The sequence below is a fragment of the Lethenteron reissneri genome, chromosome 32 (genome assembly GCF_015708825.2).
Source record: "Lethenteron reissneri isolate LAM-NWPU_2019-01 chromosome 32, ASM1570882v1, whole genome shotgun sequence".
Lineage (NCBI taxonomy): Eukaryota > Metazoa > Chordata > Hyperoartia > Petromyzontiformes > Petromyzontidae > Lethenteron > Lethenteron reissneri.
In genome coordinates, this window is record NC_083810.1 from 12,958,094 (window position 1) to 12,980,974 (window position 22,881).

General features: G+C 50.0%; 1 protein-coding gene across 1 annotated transcript in view; it reads left to right on the top strand.

Moving 5' to 3' along the window:
* The first annotated feature begins 784 nt into the window (after positions 1–784).
* The window catches only part of PDGFC (platelet derived growth factor C), a 34,920-nt gene continuing 12,823 nt past the window's right edge, over positions 785–22,881 (top strand). Inside the window, exons 1-3 of the mRNA XM_061564052.1 lie at positions 785–2,203; positions 17,246–17,429; positions 19,949–20,135. Of these exons, the coding sequence (XP_061420036.1) occupies positions 2,062–2,203; positions 17,246–17,429; positions 19,949–20,135 (513 nt within the window). The 5' untranslated portion in view covers positions 785–2,061. The remainder of the gene's footprint in view (positions 2,204–17,245; positions 17,430–19,948; positions 20,136–22,881) is intronic.

The following is a 22,881-nucleotide window of genomic DNA, read 5'->3' on the forward strand; positions in this document are numbered from 1 at the left end:
TTTAGAACAGAAATGAATATTGAAAGTGGAAAAAAAAATTAAAGGGTCACAAGACTTGTGGACCACTCTGTAATCCCACATCCATGCGTTCCACTTTCACCCGCCCGCGCCAGCACGATGGAGGATTCTAATCAAACTACCCCGTGACCCGTACAGGCGCGCAGATGCCCTCCCTCATCCAGCAGTGGATTGATAAACAAGGGCGCTGTCCACAACAACCCTGGCCGCGATTTAAAAAAGAAGCACCGATGTCCTCAACGCCTTTGCCTGGGTTCTCATTTCTCTTGTGCCGAAGTCAACAGTCGGAGTGTATCATCTATCTCTACGCTCAAACGAGCCGACTTGGCAATAACCTGCTTACGACCCTGCTATATATGCATCGCATTCGCCTTATAGACTTCAGACAGCGCGGCGTGACGGGGGCGCGGGGGGGTGGTGATGAAGATTTATGATCTGCTCACTCCTGGGCCTCTTTGCCTACGCAGGAGACCCGCTCAGATCTGGCAAACGCGTCGGAAAATACACAGACTCGCAACACCTGTACGGACAACTCCCCCTTCAGTTCTTGTGGGGAGAAAGGGGGAAAAAAAACCCGACCCCGTCGCTGTGAGACACGGCAGTCCTGCTGCCCCATATACCCAGTCCGTCTGTGCCCTAGGGAAATGTGCCACTCATAATTGTCGCCTCCTCCATTCCATCCCACACCACCCCCGCATGCTTCCCTTCCCTCCCTCCCTCCCCTGCCTCCCCTGCAAACATCTGAAACGCCACTGCACCCCAACCATTCTCAGCTGGCGATCGGCGCTCGCCTTGCCAGAGGACTTAAAATAAGCCACAGCCGCGGCTACGGTCTAAGCTGCTGCGTCGCTTCCAAAGGGCTTGAGCTCATTTCCTTGGCCTGAGGCCAGTATATTCTTTCTGGTACGTGCGCGTGTATGTGTGCGTGAGAGAGAGAGGGGCGGAGGTTGCTCTACACAAGTCGGTCTTATTAAACTGCGGGGCCAGCACGCAGCACCGAGCATAGACCCCCAGACTGCCTTCCCCGGCTGCGTGCCTGCGAGCGACACGCTCAGGAAGGGGGCCAGACTCGACACATCGAACCGCGCGCGCGCGCACAGGGGACCAGACGGACAGACGGCACCGACCGACCGACCGATAAGCAGCCAGACGAGCAGGCGCGCTGCTCGCGGACAGCCATCTCGACACGTCGACAGAGCCGCGTGTGCAGTGGAAGGGCACAGAGAGCGCGGCGAGAGAGTCTGCAGTCGAAGCGCAGTCATCGGCGTTGTGCTTCCGCACGCACGCATCGTCTCGCTGCTCCCTCGAGCGGCCAGGGAGGGAGAGGCGGGTAGCGTTGCTCCGTATTCGCTTTTGGTTTTAACTGATCGAGTAAGGGAAAGGGGACTCGATGCGAGACAGCCACTCGGCAAAGAACAACAACGACGCTCCGTGGGTTTGAAACAACGCGCGCGCTACAGGCGGACGGAGTGGACGGGAGAGCGACAAACTTGCAGCAGCAGTAGCAGCAGTAAGCCTAGCGTCACGCAATCACAGCTCAAGCAACAACAACAGCAGTAACAACTAACGCAGCTATAACAGCAGCAGCGACGACAGCGGAGAGACGTAATTCAACGGCGATCCGCGACACTGCTGCAGGACTTTGTACGGCAACAGCAGCAGCAGAAGCAGCAGTAGCAGAAGCAGCAGCAGCAGAAGCAGCAGCAGAAGCAGCAGCAGGAGCAGCAGCAGCAGAAACAGCAGAAGCAGCAGCAGCAGAATCAGCAGCAGCAGCAAAAGCAGCAGCAGCAGCGAACGGCAGGTGTCTCCTCCCTTCAACTCGCGCGCCGCTCCGGCTGTAGCCAAGAGTGGGTCGCGCGTAAAGAGCGCAGGCACCACGTGCAGTAGCGGCTGCTGCAACAAGGACGGACTCTAAGGGGCTGTCAGAGCCCGTGGTGACGAGTCTCACTCGCCTCCAGCGCTGCCCATCGACCGTGGCGGTGTCTGCCCGCTTTGGTTGTACCCTGGTTTAGTTTCGTTCACTGTCGGTGCTCGCTGCGAGCTATGCGGAGCGGAATGTCGTCGCTTCTTTGCGCGCCACTGTTCCTGCTGCTGCTGCTCAGCCAGGGAGCGCGCCCCGGGAGTGCCGTGGGAGCTCAGTCGGAGATGCTGAAGGCGTCACGCAACGCGCCTAAGACAAGGAACGGTGAGTGGGAGCGGAGTGACACCACAGGGACACGGGGGGGGGGGGGGCACGGTGCTTCTCGCCTAGAACTACCAGGTGCGGTGTCAACAGCAGGAGCATCATGCGCACGGTTAGTAGCGGCAGGTAGCAGCAGTACCATAGTAATTCTAGTACTATGCACCATCAATATTATAATCAGGAGCAGCGGAATCACCATCGTCACAAGGCAAGATCATCGAGGGCAGTAGCAGCAGCGCCGGCATCACTCATTATGATGCAGTGCATCGTCGTCAGTGTCATCATCAGCGACGGTAGGATCACAATCACCATCGTTAGTACACGCAGAAGAGAAACATCAGCATCGGCAGCATCATCATCACTAACACCAGCACTCTCATCATACGATATATCGCCATCAGCAGGAGCAGACGCGTCTTCATTGGACAGCAACTCCATCTGCAACAGCAGCAGCAGCAGGAGTATAATCAGCGGCAGCAGTAGGTTCATCATGAAAATCATCGGTATCAGCACTATCATCATCGCCAGCGGTCAGCACGACCATCAGCTCGCAGTATGATAACGTCGCAAACTCGTCGCCTTTTTACCTGCACGGCATTTCGGATTTAGTACGGACCACGTTTAGCCTGGCGAGTCAATATGCATCGGTGCCTTGCTCAGAAAGTCAACAAGACATGGCACATGCCACGGCCTTTGACCGCTGCTGTCTGTGCGGCGTTTCCGCGATTGCGTCAAGAGCCTCCGAACTCCACGTGCATTCTCTTACGACTCTGTTGTCATCGCCTTTGCTATGCCGCTTGCTGATCATCGCCTCGCCCACACGAGTACCGATCGCTCTTCAAGGCGTGTAAGTCACCTTGTATCACCTCTACGCTGCCCAACCGCAGAATGACGGCACGCGTATCACATCCTACATGATAAAGTTCGCCGACAAACCGTCGAGACCGATGGGAGCAGTTATTGAGCCGTGCGACGGGAGTGGCGTAGCCGGAATCACGTCCGGCCGCCTTTGTCTCCCCGGTGCTGATGTTTTACACATCGCACCATGCAGTGCGGGGAACCAGAGGACGGGTTCGGACAATCGCCACTGCTACACGCGCGCAGTTGAAGTCAGCAAAGCGTTTAAGTTGCCTGCAGCAGCCCGAGGGAAATGCCTAACATTTTGCGCAATTTCACCCTCTTACAATACCCCCTTATTAAACGCAAAACCTGTTGGTCAGACTACACACACGCACTCACGTGCGTGTAGCATAACCTACACAATGCCTGGGGAAGCCTTCAGCCAGTAACAGATGGACAAAGGGCAGGACATTATGACAATATATATTTTTCTCGAGCCACGACTAATAACTGAATCTGTCTGGACCCCTCGTCTTTTGTCTTCATCAACCTGCACTGACCAGCACGGTGAAGTATGATAAAAAAACACATCCAGCAGTGGATTGATAAAGGCCTGTCAACTGCTATAATTATACGCAGTATGCAAGCTATGCTGCAGTTCCATGGGCGACAGTAGAATCAGGCAGCCAATGTGGTAGATGCCTCGCTAAACTTGTGCATGAAGTAACGGCGAATTGCATTGCACAAGACCCGCATCACCCAACCTACTAATCTGCATCATCACGAACCCCCACCGCGTCACCATCTACGACCTCGCTGTCAAGACGTTTCCTGCTTGTAGGCCTCCCCAATCCATCTCGCGCCTGCACGTGAGCCCACTTCATCGCTCCATCTCCACAGTGGGCATCTTGCTTGGGCTGTTCTCTCCCCTGGCTGACATTCTAGCACTCGTCTCGTCACCTGGCCATCGTGTCTTCTTCTAGCCACGTGTTCTGCCCAATCCCATTGACTGCTCTGAACAGATATCTCTTGCAATATAATTGACTAAGTTGTTCTTTTACACACCTTAGTATTTAGTGAAGAAAGCCAAGAGGCTCAAACGTTGAGATATCCCTTCTATTTGACTGCCGATAAAAAAACCTGTTACTATAAAAAATGTAAGCCGTCCCTTTAAGTAATTTGGCATTCATAAACACTACACAAAGGTACGGATACGTACAACTTAACATATCAAGTATGTCTTTACCGGTGATGATGCTGAAACCGGATCCCAGTTCCGTTCATTTGAGTCTATTTGGGTAAGATCCCAAAAGTATCACTTAAATATAGAGTCTATGTATGTTCACGTTAGTGCGTTTAGATAGATCATAACGGTCCTCAGTGTTACACACAATATTTCTTACTTCTCATTCAACCATTCATTTGTTTATTGGTGCTTTCACTGTGTACGAGGAAACAGCTTCTGAATGCATTCGCGACCTCGTCAGTCCTCGGTAGCTAAGCAGGTGTGAGCCTGGTTAGTACTTGGCAAGCAGATCACCAAGGCTTTCCAGCTGGCGTAGAACTCGGGGCTGTGAGGAGGTGACCATCAGATGGCAGTGCTGCGTGCCACCAGTCTTGGGCGGCTCGTGGGCTTTGTTCTGGGCTCTTCAGTTTCCTCTCATCTAAAGCCAAACACCCACGAGTGGAATTGGCTAAACATCCCAATGCAGGACCCCACCTGAAAAGTCATATTGAGTTACATTGTTTACCGATGAAACAAATAATGTCTTTTGGTTGCAATGTCACGCACATACACACACACACCTAATTTGCTATCAGAGTATCTTTTCACATTTTCCAAGTAAATGCAGTGCAGAAACTATTTATAAGAAAATGTGACCTTGCGTAATCTATTTACATACACACTGTGCAGCGCCGAGGAAACTATTTACGGTACATTATATATATACACACACGGTGAAGATGGTCACTTCCAAGGTAATGTAATTTTACAGCAATACACAAAGGACCTGCCAGTCACCGAATGTAACATCGTTAGAATGTGCGATTGTACAGCGCGTAAAGTTTATCTCCGTGAGTCGGCAATTCAGAAAATATTTTCGCACCGTGCGTGTCGCGCCGAGTCTCAACTACGGCTACAGGCTAACTCGCCACGTGCCTTTCACCGGTCTACCGATGAGCCAGAATATATTGAGTGAGAAGAAGAATCCCCGATTCTAGGAACGAAATGCCATTGGGGGTCATTCTCGTCCACAAAGCCATCAGACAGCGCTGCGGATTGACTGACACGTACACCATCACCTGATGCCTGCAGGGTGCAGGGGGCCGCCGAGTAGGGAGAGTGGTTACAGACTGGGTGGGGATTCCTCCCTCCCCAAGTGTCAGCTACCAAGACTGGGACTGGTGGTGTGGGGGGTGGTGGTGAGGAGGGCGGGTGAAGAACCTGAGAGAATGAGTCTCCAGGAACCCTCAACTGTCTCATTTAACGTCAGCAGCGCTGTAAAAAAAATCCAAAAGTAAAACAAATGCAGCCTCCCATCAGTTCATTGTAACGAACACGACGACGGGAAATATGAGAATCACATTGCAAGGGAAGTGTTGTGGAGGGGGCTCGCTGGAATAACAACGTGCGACTGAAACGTGATGCAGCAACAGCAGCAGCACTTGCTAGCACACAATGCTTCTCGGATCGTGCTCATGTTGCGTGCGTGACCGTTTAACAATGCATTTTAACAACCTTAACCCTACACCCCCCCCCCCCCCCCCCTCCCAAAGAACATGTGTATATAGATATACCATGATGAAGGTCGTGGGTTGTAGTTGCTGTATATATTTTTTTTCACTTATTTTATCCAGGACAGCCACACCGAGTCGTGCGACCCATTTTCAGGAAAGGTCTTGGTCTTTATTTTTGAGATCTTTTTTCAGCAAATTTCACGAGTGTTCATACGAGTGGGAGGAAACGGGGTCACCCCGAGACAATCCTCGCACGCGAGGAGGCAGCAATGTATCGCCGTGCCGCCTTCTCGTTTCGAGCCAGGGTATGGTACCTCGACGCCCATGGGAAGGGAGTTTCACAACGTTTGTAGCGATCCAACAATCATCGCTGCCTCCAAAGCGCTCGGTTACAGGACACGTGTGTTTAGACACGACTGCCCGGCTATTGGCCGATGTAGGTCACGTAAACTCGTCATGTGCAATACATGTGAATCGAATGAACATAGCATAGTGATTCGGTTACTATTCTCACTGCTTGGCATACAAGCAAGGCCTGCATCAGCGGTACAGCTAGCAATTAGCAGGCAGTGCAGTTGAACCGGGGCCCACAGGCCAGAGCTGTCCAGCCATTGGGTACCTGGAGAGAGCGGAAATTATTTTCGTGCGTCAGGGCCCATGCCAGCCCCGGCTACACCAATGCCCGTCCCCCAACTGAAAACAACCACCGCGTTTGTAATTTTCACACCATGTCACAATGACACACACAAAAGCCAAAGATACACAGTGAGAGAGAAAAAAGGCGTACAGATTCTGGCAGCAGCAGCAGCACATTCTCATTCTATTCTTTATTGCATTCCATAAACAACATTTTTATAGATGAACGTATGTGCCTGTTCTCACATAGGAATTTTAACAGCGTAGCTTAATGGTTAAGTTGAGTGCCTTCACGTTGGTAAAATACATGCGCTGAACACTTTTATCATCGTTCGCTCGCTATTTTGTTTTTGTTGACGCAAGTTCGCCTCCCAGCTATAAATTCTTGGTTGTGACTTAATAGCGCTTAGGGTCTTCCTCCTCCCCCCTCCCTCTTTTCCCGAGCAAGTTCATGCTGCGATTCCAAGCTCTGCCCCTTCACCCGTCACCCCTCCCCATCCCTCTTCATCTCTTCCTTCCGATATTAGGAATCCTCCGAAGCTATGCACTTTTAAATCGAGATTAAGAACTCATTTTTTTAGAGCTGCTTTTTTTGTTGTTGAGTTTGTTGTCCTTCCCCCACGCCTCTGATTAGCACAGTTGGCTACGTACGGGGCAAAATAAGTTCAACATACATAAGTACATACAGACGCAGGCTACAGCAATATCAGCGATGTAACTTTCGAGTGTGCAGGCGGTGCAACTGCGCCAGGGCCCACAGGCCAGGAGGCCCAGGTGCCAGGTTATGAAGAAGAGGAGATCTTCTTGGTTCTTTCGGTAAAGTCACGTAGAAGGGAGATAATCAACTAATGAAAATAAAACATAATAAAATAATACAATTCTCATTATGTTTTATATTTTAATTATTTTATTATTGCCCTTCCTACGTGACTTTACCGAAAGAACCAAGAAGATGAATCCCTGCAGTCACGAAAGCTTTACATCGAAAAAAGAAGGGGAGAATTACACAGGGGGCTCCATTTCATTCCTCGCACCAGGGCCAATGGTTACCACGCCGTGTCACTGAGCAATGTGTGTGTACTTATCGTAGACATTACTTATATCCGTTATCAATATACGTAGACAGATGCGACTGAGTTATTGTGTGGAAATTCTAGTAACGTTCCAGAAGGGTAATACTGATTAAATTTGGCTCAGATTTATAAACAAATATACGCTCATAATTAAATATATCCCAAAAGCAAGATTTACTCATTTGTACCTCCCCCAAAAATATGGCCCTCAAGCTGATTGGTTTCACTGATATGGGGCGAGATCAGCCGAAAGAAACACGACACGTGGACGAAACTGATCACTGGTGAATCAAGTAATTCGCCTGCCCCGCAGAGTGGCGCTTATATAATTCGACATAAAGGCAAAGCACCGCAACCCGGGTGCTCTAACGGATGTATGGCTCGCCCGATGGCAAAGCCATTTAGCAAAGGGCACACACGCACGCTGCTTTGTTGGGAAGAGGCCACAATGCGTGGCCAAAGAATGCAACTTGGACAGATGGATGCACGCTGTACAGTGTGTATGTGTGTGTGTGCACAGAACCATGCCACCATGACCATTGGAGTAGCTATTGAGAGTGTAGGTCATGCAACTGGATCAGGGCCCACAGGCTGGAGAGGCCTAAGGGTCTTCCATTGTATTCCTTGCACCAGGGCACATGCCAATCACGCTGCACCACACTAGCACACCACATCTCAATTCTATTGCATGTGGATGTAATGCTGGTCACCGGTAAGGGTAGTTTTGCCTGATTTCCATTGGCTTCAGGGTCATAACAATTGCAACAAAAGTATCAGAGAAATCGAGTGATCATATTTCTGATGTCACATTTTGATTCGGCATCCTTCCAAACCTCCAATAGCAAAGCTCCGCAGGGCCAAGTTCAAAAATGAAACAGTAAAACTTTTAGGAAATATGTTGGCTTTTGAATTTCTCGAGTCATAAGCAAAGGCTCAACTACATGAGGAATGTTTGGCTTTCTAAGCCCTTCCAGAACATCGTTAGAGTGTCTATCAGTCACAACAACCACCACGCAAGAGCACGAAGACTGTCAGTGAGGCTTTGGGTTCAATTCCCAGCCAAGGTGGATTTAGCTTCTGAATAAAATGATATCATCATCATGAGCAGGGAGATCAACGATAGCATCAATCGTCAGACTACCATCATCACCACCCGGGGCAGCATCAGAGACAGCCGAAGAATAATCCAGCATCATCAGTAGCAGTATCACCATGTCATTGTGGTTACTATTTGAGCACCAATTTGTGAAACGACACTGCCTGGCTTGCAGTCAGCAGTTGCTTGTTCCATGGATATACAGCATTGCCTCCCCCGCCAAAGGAATGTGGAATTTCTACCAGTGGTTGAAGACCAGCAAGAGATGATCATCGCTGGACGTGAGTTTGAGCATAAGGTGACTCGCTAATCTTATAGACCCATGACATTAGCAAAGGCGTATCATTGATAATAGTGGTTTTTTTCAGCCTGCGCCTTAACAATGCTGAGTTATAAGAATAGGTTATAAAAATGTTCCCTGCTGAGTTAGCATTGCCTAACCATTTCATTCAACCTTAATCCGTTCTGCAATGACAGTGCTGATCGTCTGAAGTTTATTTTCAACCGAAACCTTTGTCCCATTACACGGTGGCATTTCATTGGCACCATTAAGTAATGCTAAGTAATGCCCTCGCTATCAATATACTGCGCTGTTGTACAACAAAGTGTGCTCATGCCCACGTGAACTGCGAGGACAGAGGTTGTGGTCTATTGCCATTGGCTTAGCCCTTGCACACACACATGCAGTATTCTCGTCTGCTTATACCCACTCACAGGTAAAGCTTTACTATACACAGGCATAGTCGTCGTAGCTCTACTGTAGACACGGAAAGATCGTATATGTAACCATTTAGACTGTTATGTCATCAGAATCGGCTAATAATGAGCACACCAGAACGGATACTAAGTTGAGGCTGAGTCGACCCACGCGAGGCTTATGCCAAATACAGATACCGGTGTTGAACAATATGCAGAGCCTGGGTCAGACTTGGTTGGCTGGGATCTTAACCAGACTGCACCACATAATGCACATCTATAAATACATATGTACACCATACAGAGATGTATTTAGTCTGTATTTGCTTAACAACATCCACGTTCACACAAAACACGTGTACTTACACGCACGGCATTTCTTTTGTGTTCTTAATTGGCAAGTGTTTCCACTTGCAGAAATGTATGCTGCACCGTGCACATGCTTGTGGTCGCATATAAATAGCCCAACGTTGTTATTGCCCAACGCTTTGGGTTGTGGATGCTGCCGGTGCTATGTAGTTCATTAAACCCCTGGCTGATGTGCGCTAAAATAAACAGAGACAAAAGGTCTGCACCTCCACATTAAGATTACATTTAAACGTAGCCTATCAGCCTTATGGACCAGTGTTTTCCAGCAGCAGCAGCAGCAAAAACCCTCATCAGCAGTGTTGCTAATTGCACAAATACTGCTCGGTTGCCTGATGTTATAAGGAAAAAGCCCTCCACGAACACCGGATGGAGCAATCAAAACAAAACTTTGTCTTTCAGTTATTTTTTTTCAGTTGAGAGATTGTAGCTAAATAATCCGTGGATGTTTTAGCATTTCGGTGTCAAAGTGCTTCCCCATACAAATGCACTTATTTCCCAGTCATAGCCCGAAGCCACCGGTGGAAATGCCACATTTCTTTGCTGTGGCCGAGGCTTTGCATAAGATAAGTGCCCGTCAAGTGACAGGTGGTAATGGTGCATCATGAAGTCAAGAGGGGGGGGGGGGTTGCTTGGACATTCATTCCATTTGTTGGGAGGGGGGAGGGATTTATACATCTAGAAAATACACTTTAATTCCACTGTGTAATCTGAAGAAGTTACACATTATTTAACAAAACTTGACTTGTCTAAAATAAAAACTTACACTGCCAAAGCAAAACTTTTGTTTCGCTCCTTTGCAGAACGTGATTAACAGGCAATTCACACCAATGCTTATGGACCATATTCATTTGACACTTGTTGCCGTCTCAAAGACACGGTTCCATGGAAACCCGGATTTCTAATTGGCTTCACGAATTAAAGGGGCACTCTAGCACGAGGAGGACACTGCTTTATAAAAGCCGAGAGCTACGGACGCGCGCATAGCGGAGTGTCAAATTTAGAAGGACACAATATGCGGTGCCACATTACAGGCGGTGGGTTGCAGTGAGAGATGGGGGGTGTGGGGGTGGCAGCCGCTGGTGGCAGATGCTCTGGCACAGGAGCTGTCAAAACTTTGACCCCCCCCCCCCCCCCCGCAGGGCAAAACGACGAAGCCTCTAATGATTGTGTAATGGACACCCAAGAGCCGTGGTGGCAGCCGCCCTCCTTATTTTATCTGCGGGTGCCCTGTCCACACGTGGCCAGGCAGCGTGTGTTTTCGACGCCTCGGTGTTGCACGCGAGCAGGAGGGGGAGAAGGCTCAACACTGCTTATATTTAGTATCTGATTGCGAGCGAGTGTCTGTCCAGGCGCTAATTCTAACCGTCTTCCCGATGGGCTACAGCCACAAAACGTTCAGTTCAGATTTGTTTTGGAGGGTGCGCCTGAGTCCAAAAGATGCCACCGTTTCTGAATTGAACTCATGCAGGGGGTCACCGAAAAAGTTAAATTCTACATTTCAAAAAAGCATCACGTTACTTTAGCCGATAGAAATATGACTGCGCTTGTCCCGACATCGCTATCGGAAGACGATCTGGAATAAAGGCCCTTGTAGCCACTAAGTCAGTTTATTTTATTTACATTTTCAGTGATTCAACAATTACTTTAACTCTTCAGGAAATATACACACGAGTTTGTGAACAATAATGAACAAATACAGTGATTAAAATGTCGTTTGAAAGGAGGAGTCCATTTTCGGACCTTAATTCATAGCATCCCATTGAAGAATCTCCTTTTGAGAGAGATCGCACAAATCCATTCTCGGCATGCTGCCAGAGTGTAATGATTGGCACACCGCACTCACAATCCAGAGGTCACCAGTTTGGTCCCTCAATGCAGCAAACATCGGGCAAGTTTCTCAAATCTCCCAGCCTATGTCCAGCCAGCGGTACAACTGGGACACCACGGTTGGTCTATCGGCAGGTTGCGTATAGTGGGGTGAAGTGTGGGTACTCCCTACCTCTTGCAAAATGTCTGGCCAGTAGTATAGAAGAGTAGGCCAAACACACCCTCGAGTGAAGGCCCTTCTGCCAGCAGCGGTGTGAGTAAAGCAATTGCAAAGATGCGCCTTTACACCCAACCTTGATTCTGCATAGTTTCTACAACAATAAAAACAACGGCACTTTTGTTGACAATGTTCCCTGCAGTCTTTCAAGTGCTCTGCGTATGTGCTGCAACATCGCTAAAGGAAATGCTACAAAACAATATTTATTGCATGATTATGCGCTAAAATAATAACAAGAATGATAAACAGGGAAAGGTTTATTTAATTGTCAAACAAAATAACATTCACATCCATCAACCAATGGGCCTGCTTCTAGCTAAATGTTATATTTATATTTACCACGAGGTTTGCCTGCCTTATTTACGTTTCATAAATTACATCGTAATAACTATAGTGATAAGTATAACTAATAGTATTAACTTCTTAAGTCTGCAAGCATTGGTATAGGGACAAGTGCCGTTTCCGTAATCATTAAGCAATGTCTGCGGAAATTCACCACAACACAGGGAATTCAAGACGCGATGACTTCACCACTCTGGAGTAAGCCATTGCATGCCAGTATCATAGTTCAGTGGGACTCTTTCAAATTCCCTGCCACTACAAAGCGAGAAGAATGGTTTTTACATAGTAATCACAATCCTGCGAATGAATCGGTGATTTTAATGGACTTTCACCTGGGAAAGTGATACAAATACAATGAATATTCGTTTTTTGCATGACATCAAAATGCAGCCGCACCTAAAGACGCAACCGCATCTCGGGGCATATCAATCAGGCGAATAAAGTCAGCAATGTGGGAACAGTACTTGACTATTCAAGCATTAAAGTATCATTTTGTATTACACGGTTGGAATGACTGCGGGCAGTGTCAATGTCAAGTTCTTGTGGTTGGAAATTTCACTGAGCACGAGTTTCCAAAATGTGTCTCGACTCGTGGTCAACTGCAATGGAATTATTTTTTTTGTGTGTTCAGTTCTGGGCGTTGTAAGGCGGCACGACAGACGGGGGGGAGGAGGAGGAGGAGGGGGCGGCGGGGAGCCCCCAGGGGGAGGTGAGCGGGGAAGTTGGGGGGTGGGGTGGTGAAGGGGGCTCACAGAAATAACAAAACGCGATGGTTTTTTTAGTTTAAAGTTAGAAATAAAATGTGATTTTTAACTGCGCATAGCCTAACGGTGTAACACCCCCAATTCACTCTTCAACCTCGCGTACAAGGGACCGGCCCACACGATTGGGAAAGCAGGCTCTTCTTTTTGTTTAAAACTTCACTTCTCTCTACTCCTATTTTCTATTTGTTCTTGAGGAAATGCGACAAAAAGCTTAAAAGTGCACACAGAATCAGAGACACAATGAACACTGTACTTGAATTTACGCCGCGAGACGGGGAGCGGAAAACACGTGGCAACGCGAATCGGAGAGCGCACACGCACAGCGCGTATTGGACTCGATGGGCAGCGAGCGGGCTTTGGGCACGACAATTGGATGCAATGGGTGGGGGGGGGGTTACGGCCAGTGGGCGAGACTGGCGACAGATTAGCAGGGAAATGCGACCCGACTACCATCAAGACAACCACCACGACGACAGAGTTGACACTGATGAACCGTGCAATCGATGGACCGTGGCATCGCAGGGGCGTGACGGATGCAAGCGGCGTGGCGATATCTTCATCCGGCAACGGATAGACGATGTCTGATGACAATGGCTGTTGTATGATCAGCACGGTGCATGCGTTTGTAGCTCTCGAATAACCAAACTGCGTGTCGGCGCTGGGGCTTTCAGTGCCTCGTTCTCAATCACACAGACAAAAAGTTCACCTACCTACCTGCTGCTCGTTTAAGTGAGGAGGAGGAGTAGGAGGCGTCAAAGTGTTAAGTGAGAAGGAGGAGGCGTCAGAGTGTTTAAGTGCAGTTTCCTCAAGGAACCGAGCGTCTGGGGCGGCTCCCCAGCGTACAGACGACAGCTTCAAGTGGCAACATCCACACCCACATCGCGAATTGAGGATTCCCATTAATCGCGAGCCACCCATCGAGGCGGGAGGGGGGGCCTCATCAATCAGCAGCTGGAAGCAACAACGCCGAGTCGATAATAATAGGGGGTTTTCCCCCTTTTTCTGGCAACAAAACTGAAACCTTTTTACAAGGATTCATGTCTGCCTTAACCACAATACTTGTTTGCATTTGACTGCAAGTATTGTGGTTAATGTAGACACGAATTCTTGTTAGAATGTTTCAGTTTTGTTGCCAGAAAAAAGGGGAAAAAAAGCATATCATTATATTTTGGTACTGGCAAAGGGGGTCTCACGCCGCGTCGATCGAGGGGGCACCAAATGCTTGCTGCTGCTGCCGCCGCTGAGTGCCACCGCGTTCCTGATCCCGCGGATCTCGGAGCCGCGGCCGAGTCGGTCCGCCTGCCTGCAGCGTGCCAAGCCGTCAGTGGCGCCTCGCTCGACACGTGCCAAACACAGGGCAGAGTCTCTGCGCAGCCAGCCTCCACCGTGTGGGGGGGGTGGAGTGACGGAGTCTTCGTGATGAGACCCGCACCGCTGCGGACGCCGCGCGTTTGTCGACGACCGGATAAGTTCAGCGGACGTCTCTGTGAATATGTGAGCACGCCTGTTGGACTTCTTTCGCGCCGTACGGAGCCAGCCGTGCTCGTCGGAGTTGTGCGGGGGGGGGGGGACAACAAACTAAGAATTTAAAGAGACAGAGAGATAAAAAAAGCAGTTTTTAAGGAAATGCGTTTTCAATTTAGAATGTTCGAGGACTACACGTGGCCACTGGGGATGCTATCGCTGATTGAATGAAAACGCAACTGCGGCCGCCCACCGCAGAGAAAACATCGACGGAACATTCGTGACTTGGACGTTGTCAAATATGAGCGTTACATGAGCATACGGCACGCGTGGCGCACTCACGAGGCTGGCCGGCCCCGAGACGCCGCCGGCACCGTCCCACGCCGCGTTGGGGCACTCCGGTTTGCTCGGGGAGAAAGGCGCGGCTGAAAGTGCGTCTGTTTGCATGCTTGCTGTGTACCCAAGTGATTTTACAGCCTCTTTGTTCATCCACTGCTGGATGAAGGTTTTCCCCACGCTATGACGGTCACGGGGGGGGGGGGGGGGGAGGTCCACAGGGCTATTTGATGATATTTCACCGGACGAGTTTGTGTTGGGGGGGGGGGGGCTCAGGATCGGTGAAGATGGCACAAACGACCGCAGCTTACCGAGTTCTGAGTGCAGCGTGCCAGCCACCGTGCCACTGCTCCATCAGTTCATTCCCACACGGTTCATTTTATCACACGCTACGATTTTGTTGTTATCTTAACGATTGCGTTGGGTGTTTTTTTACACCTAAGTTACAATGTGCTTTGTCTGTTTTACAAGCCTGGTGGACCTATCAAAAGAGACTTTTGTCTCAAACGGCTTTCACCTGGTAGTGAAGTCCCCTTGTGCACTGGACGCGTTCCTTCTCAGCTTGTCGAGGCTTCAGGGAACATCGGTGCCGTGTTTCGCGATCTTTAAACAAAAATCCTCATTCCAATTGCGTTCGGAGTCCACTGCTGCCCGATACACATGGCGCACTCAGCTGCGCTGCCGTCCCAAGGCAGGGCCGCTACATCTGCGCAGGTGTGCAATGATTTAATTTGAGACGTTTTTGTGGCTGTTAAAGGGGCGACACGCTGAATGTTCCTCATTCCTTTACGCCGAGATTTTGCCAGCAGCCCCAATAATGTTTGTAGATGCAATATTCCTCGTCGCTGTTGTGGCCGTTTAAATTATTCTTGTATCACCGACATGCCCGGGTTGTTATTAAACTGATCTTCTCGACTTTCTTTTCGATTTAAAGCTTTCGTGACTGCAGGGATTCATCTTCTTGGTTCTTTCGGTAAAGTCACGTGGAAGGGAAATAATAAAATAATAAAAATAAACATTATAAAATAATTCTCACGACGTTTCGGCCACAACGCAAGCAGCCATCCTCAGGCTAAGGGGGGGGGGGGTTGTGATAGACAGACCTGTTCTTCACCCGAGGACGGCTGCTTGCGTTGTGGCCGAAACGTCGTGAGAATTATTTTATGATGTTTTATTTTTATTATTTTAGTTTTTCCCTTCTCGACTTTCCTTTTATCGTTTTTCCTTCGCACGGTGTGCGAAATCCAACTTCGCTTCGCTTGACAGGGAAGGCAGCGTGGAAGAAGGAGCAGGAGTAAAAGAAGTAGACGAAGAAAATCAACCCCCCCCACACACAATTTTTTCAACAACATAAAAAAATCACTAAAGACATGCAGGGATTTCATTTGAACCAAACAGGCACGATGCCAGCAGACTTGTGTGGTATGCGCGTGTGTATAGTCTTGTCTTCGAACGTGGCATCACTATAAGTGCTGGGAATCTTGAGGGACTTAAGCCATATTTAATTTCAAGTAAGTGAATGTGGCAGCAGCGACGGAGAAAATATGTGGCGCCCCGGAATTAATTGGCGAATGTGGTTTTATCATCGGTTTAGTAACAGAGTTTGGTAGAGTACCACAAATCTCCCCCCCCCTTTAGTCAGTTCATTTTGACGGTCTCCCAGTTTTAAAGGGATACGGCACAAAATCAAAAAGACAAATAGGCCCTCATGCTGTCGATACCAACCTTTGCTGTGGAGCCTCGGGATGTCCGACTTGAGTTTGAAGTTTCGATAAATGGGACGGGGTTTTAAAATCTCGCGTCAGACCCTCTCTCAAAGTGCCATCATGATGGCACCGCATTAACTAGATAGAAACCCTCAGCGATTGCATGAATTGTCACAATTCAGTATTGTGGTTCGATTAAAGTATTTATTTTCGTAAAATTGTTACTGTCTTTTTGTATAGTTTCTCAGTTTCTATATCCCACCTGTACAATTGTATTTGCTGCATTACCCTTCATATATAAAACATTAGCATATCATTCGTTTCTCTGTTATGCATTGCAAATAATGGATTTCTTGCACGCAAAATTCGATGCGCGTATCCCAAGCGTGATAAGCAATTTTAGTCGATGGATTGATTCGTTATCACACACCTAGAACTAACATTGTTGAAATGCATGGTGGTTGGGGATCACAGGAGAGTGCCACAATATGACTCTTGACCTTAACTTTAAAGCCTTTTTTTCTAATAATCTCGGCTTCAAACACGGGTCAGAGAGTCTGGGACACACAGCCTAGGGACGTATTGATAAGATAACACATTTATTGTGGTGGAGTGGTTAGCACACACTGCACTATAAACCGAGAGACCTTGGTTCATTCCCCGCAACAAGGATAACATCGGCGTTGAGCAACATCTATGCGGGCCCTGAGGCCATTTCTTCGCCAACCCGCACAGAGGAGCAGCGTGGCAAAGCATGGCCAAACCAAACCCCCACGGCCGACACGGGCGCGGGCTTCGTCCATCGGTGGATTGACGAGGGCGCTGTGAACACGTTGCCTTGCTGTAGATCTTTAAGCCCTCTCTGTTGTCTGCGCTGCGTCTCCCTTTTAAGTGACGCGCTGTTTTGTTGTTGTTGTTGTTGTTTGTGCCGTCGCTACAGATGGTGTAGCCGAGGAGACGGTGTACGTGCTGGGCGACGGATTCCTGCAGAGCCCTCGCTTCCCGTTGGGCTACCCGCGCGGCTTGGCCCTGCAGTGGCGGCTCCTGGCCAAGGCTGGCGCACGAATTCAGCTCGGATTCGACGAGAGATTCGGTCTGGAGGAGCCCGAGCACGGCGTGTGCAAGTACGGACGGCGCCGGAGATCCCAAGGGGGCGGCCTTCTCTGTCGCCTCTTCATGCCCTCTCATTGTTTAGGGAGCCGATGGGATACTCAGTGCAATGCCCAAGGAGTGTTATGTTCATCCTGACGTCTGTCAGTCTGTTTGTTTGCTCGTCAATCCATCTGTCGGTGAACACCCCATACGTTTTCACTAAAACTACAAACCCCCTAAAACATTCGCTGCAACATTCAATACAGTTCGCCAAGAAACGGTGCTCATGTCTGTGAGGTTTATGGGCAACATTGGCTTTGAAATTGAATTAAGAAAATATGTAAACATTTCACGTTATGCTGCATGCCAGTGCCATTTGTATTCACGTGTTAGAGGGCATTTGCCAGTGCGTGCACTGCTATTAATTGGTGCAAGCGCACGAGAAATGCATTGCGAAACGAAGGCTCCCTTAACTCCCTGGCTCGCCAGTTTGTTGCAGAACAGATTGTGTGGCTCAGTCGCTAGTGCCGAGCCTGGGACCGCCGCTCTGAGTATGGAGGTAGCTGCAGGTGCTCTGCACTGTGTCTAGTGGCCTGCAGCATCGAACAATTAAAGCGTAAATATCTACGTCTTAGTTTATCGTTTAAAAGCAAATCAGCCAAGGCACACAAAAAAACAACTCGATGTTTTTGAGGCACCCGGCCAGGGGTGCCTTGCCAGAGAGAGGGTCTCAGAATGACACTGCCCCCCCCCCCCCCACTATTTAACAATACGTAACATTGTTGACATCTGAATTGTGGCATCGCAAAAGAGCCCCCCAGCCCCCGCTCTCCTCTCCAGTGTTCGTTGTCACGTGCTTAAGCAGAGTGCCCTCTCGCTCCGTCCCAGCTGCCCCTCTGGAGGCGAACTGGGCCTCAGGGCAGAATTCGGAAGTGGGCCCTATGCCAATTGGCAGGATCTTTTGCCTCCATTCAGCAGTGGCGGGAGAATGGCAGATGGATAATCCGGCAATACGTTGTTTTTATTTTTGCGTCGTGTGTTTTGACTGCACGCTGAGTGCCACGAGTGACTTTCGTCACCACCGTGGCCGCACAGCTCGCTCTGCCCATCCGCCAGTCATCGCCATCGCCACGACAATGGGGAACGGCAGCTGGCGGCAAACAAACTGTAAAGCCCCAGTTGTCGCGTTGGCGTTCGGGGACAAGGCGTGGGTTCGGGTCGGCAACCGGTGTCGTATTGGGACAGCGAGCGGGAGGAGCTCGGAGGGTGGCAACGGGGAGAGTAATGGGATCAGGGCCGAGGTATAGTGTGGGGAACGAACGGCATCAGATGCAGTCCTCCGATTACAGGGGGGTGGGGGGGGCTTCACTCCGTGCCTCTATATGGCCCTAAGTGCGCATGCCAGGGCAAAGGGCAACAAGGGGCACTCGCAAAAAAACACCGCCGGGGGCAGGTGGGACAGAGAGCACGGGAGCCGGGTGCACGCCATCTGTAGCGGACGTGCGGCCGCACGGGCGTGGTTCACGAGGGTCCCACGGCTCGCTCGTTTGTTTTGTCAGCGTAAAGCAAAGGGGGGTCCCTCCCCCCCACCCCGTCCCGAACCACTCACCCTGCCCGGGATCGAGCGACGGGAGCTCAGTCCGCGCCACGGCCGAGCGACTCGCCGAGGAGGGATATCATCCCCCCCGGCCGCGCAGCATGGAGCCCCGTGGGCCAGATTTGGCAACGCAGAGATTTTGTTGGAGGATCTGGCAAACCATTGGGTTACCCACCGCTAAAATTTTCTTAGAGCAAACAGCAACAAATGTAGCGACTTTCAAGGACGATGGCATTATGTACACTTAGGAGCAATTCCTGCCATATTCTGCATCAAGAGTCCTGTACCAATTTACTGTATGTGTTTAATACGTGATGCATTGTCGAGTGACAGTTTTGAAGACTTCAGAAGATTTATCGAGCAACACCTAGTGGCTTGGTTGGGTCCAATTTAAGGAGTTTGCATCACTGGCAGTCGCGTAGCTATCCAGAGTGCAGATGGTGCAACTGTGCCTGGGCCCATGGGTCAGAGGTGTCGAGGAGCTAAGCCACAAAAAGAATTGGGCAAAATTGGACAGGGAGCTCCATGTTATTCCTAGCACTTCATCCCAACCACACTACCCCACTGCATGACACCCAGTGTGTTTTTTTATTATTTTCACACGGCATTTGCAAACCAAAACGAACGAGTTTCTAAAAACACACGTTGAGTTTCTAACGCTATTCTGTGGTGTCTGGGGTCGTCCGATGGATTCCATTCCGAAAGAAGTGAGCATCGGGCACCAATGATCAGTGATGCAAGCGGTGTAACGCACTTTAGCGTAGTCACAGTCAGGCGACTCCTCGATTCGCCGCTGGCGGGAGGCAGCCGCACCATCCCACGTGCAGCCCTAACACGGCTAGCGTGCAGTCCCCGGCTCACACGGTGGAGTGAATGTACGCACGTATTGTGGAACTTATCACGCACCGTACGGAGCCAACCGTGCTAAATGTTGTGGGCGTGCCGGGCGCGCAGGTACGACTACGTGGAGGTGGAGGACGTGGCGGACGGCGCCAGCAGCGTGCGGGGCCGGTGGTGCGGGGCCAAGGCGCCCAGCGGCAAGCAGATCTCCAAGTCGAACCAGTTGCTCGTGCGCTTTCGCTCCGACGAGTACTTCCCCGCCAAGCCGGGATTCCGCCTCTACTACTCGTCCGTGGACACGGTGGGTGCGCCGCTCGCTAAGCCGCTGCCGCCACCACTCGCTCGCCGAAGAGACGGAACGTTTGGCTGGGGGGGTGGGGGGTGGGGGGGTGAGCGTTACATTTCTCACGTGAATATTTTTTGCGGCCCACCGGTAGACGGGAGTAGGCACGTGACTTGTAGCCGCAAGTGGAGCGAGTGGTACATCTGATGTGGTGTTCTGTGTGCGGGAGTAGAACAAAAACTATTCTGGATCACCGACTTGGACAGAAGTCCTGGTGACGGCACTCAAGGAAGGAGCTCGTGGATGGCGTAGGAAGCCACTTTTAGTCATCGATATCGAAGCCATACACAAAAGTATGGTGATGTCATGTGACATGCATGGTATGATGATGATGATGATAAGATCACGTCTATCTTATCCTAATGAGATTTATATAGAGTCTTTACAAAGGTGCTTTACAGAAATGATAAAATTGTACATAGCAAGATAATAATTCGAAATTAAGAATTGAGTCATTGTAAGTGGTGGTGTATTTGTTATACAGTAAAACTAGAGGGATTGATAAGGAGGTGTTGGTATAGGCCTGGTCGGAGTTGGGGAGCGACAGAAAGCCGGGGGGGGGGGTCATGATCACACCCTTTTGCCACCTAGAAATGCCCCCTTGCATGTATGATCATTGTTAATCATACAGGGTGTCCACGAGGTGTGGACCAATGCGTCCATCAATCATCGATTGTCTGGCAAGAACCGGCGTTTCTCGACACGTGTGCGTCTTCTCTGTAACGGGGTTCGCGTGAACCCCCCCTGCAGCTAACGGAGGCACCAGAGCTCACCACGTGCCCGCCGCAATAGTTACATTTTAATCGAATTGTAAAAAAAAAAAAAATGCGGCTCACCGTTATTGGCGGCAGCATCACCCTCGTGGATTGGGTCGAGTGCGAGCCATGCTTTGTGTCCGAGGAGGTGCGGGTGGCCGATTGTCTCTCTGTTTGACGGTCCGGCATGGCTGGCCAGCGGCACGCGAAGCTGTCAGAACATCCGTGGGCTAATTTAATAACAGCGCTTGGGCCGCTGTGGTTTAATTCGGTCCAGGAGGTAGAGCCAGCTTAGATTTTATGATCATACTCTAGGGTACGGCTATGCAAAAGGCCCTTTTTCATAATAAGTATGTAAATATATAATGAATGACCTCAGCCTTTTTTCGGAATGCCTTCATATTTATAACCACGATTTACAGCCTTTGTAAATACACTTGCTCGTCAAACAACCCGCCGTATCGGTCACAGGTGTTGTTTGGCCAGAGCTCACCATGCTGGCGAGTCCGGGTCGGTGAAGGAGGTAACCAGGTTCGGTTCACTCTGCCAGTGGTGTTAGCCGTGGCCACGAATCAAACTCGGGCGGCAGGGTCAACAGCGCCAGGTATACCAATGGTACATTTCTTTACCCAAAACACTGACCATGAATATTAATGAACGTTACTATACGTTAATCTTACTACCAAACGTTACTATTTTTCAAATGTTATCCTGTGCGGTGTTGCAGTGGTTGGAAGGAATTACTCATCACCCCTCTAGGGTTTTTAAATAAATAGCAATTCGTGGGACGTCAGCTACATTTTCCCCGTTGATGCGCTTACCGCCACTATAGGAATGGGAAGTTATCCCCACTGGCTCAACGCCGTAAACACGAGAGGAGTTCTGCCCCCATGCTTATTTGAGAGGCTGGATTTTACTGGCAGGAACCTCCTGGTTACACCAGCCCACAGGGGATTATTGTGTCCGTCGTGCAGGGAGGGGCTGGGTGGGGAGGATGGGGAGGGGCTGGGTGGGGAGGGTGGGGCTGGGTGGGGAGGGGCTGGGTGGGAGGGGTGGGGGTGGGAGGGGAGGGGCTGGTCACCCCGTGGTGCCCTTATAAAACTCAACGTTTAACCTACTCACGCTGGCTTGTGCCCGCCCTCACAGTCGGACATATTTGCAGAATACACCACGCCGCCGTTGACCCTGGCCATTGACCGAGCAACCCAACGTTCCTACCAGCTCCCTCCGCAGGAATGTGTTTAACTTGGAACAGTTCTTGAATTTAAACGGTCAGGAATTATTATCATCATCATCCTTAGCCACGATCTGTCCACCGTTGTATAAAGGCATCTCCATATTGTCACTTCGCAGAGTCCTGCAATACTTTTTGTGTTTAGTTTGTTGTCCTTTCCCCGCACCTCTGATTAGCGCGGTTGACTACGTACGGTGCGAAAGAAGTTCAACACACATACATTCCATAATCCATCTCACTGCAGCACATGAACCGATGTCATCACCCCTTGCGGAGATCATCCTCAAAGGTGTGCTCCCTTTATTGACTGCCATCCCATCACCGGCCATCATCCATCGGCCATCATCCGTGCTAGCCATGATGTGTCCTGCCCAGGATCACTCAACTTTTATGAACGCTCAGTGTGATCTAACCAATCTGTGCTTGTCCTCTGACGCTCGTCTTCCTATCTCCGTCCCAAAAATGCAATTCCCAGCATGCATGTCTGTCCACGCACCTTTCGACTTCTGTTCCACCTCCCGCAGTGCCTGTGCTTCCGACCACCCATCCCCGGCGACACGCAGATTATAAACGCCGAAGGTTACGTTCGCCACGCGGAATGCTTATTCGTCGTTAAAACGCAATTCACCAACGCGGCCGGGCACGGATGGACCCCCGACGTGTACACTTGCGTGCGCACGACGTCTATATTTGATGCTGCGGCACACTTCGGATG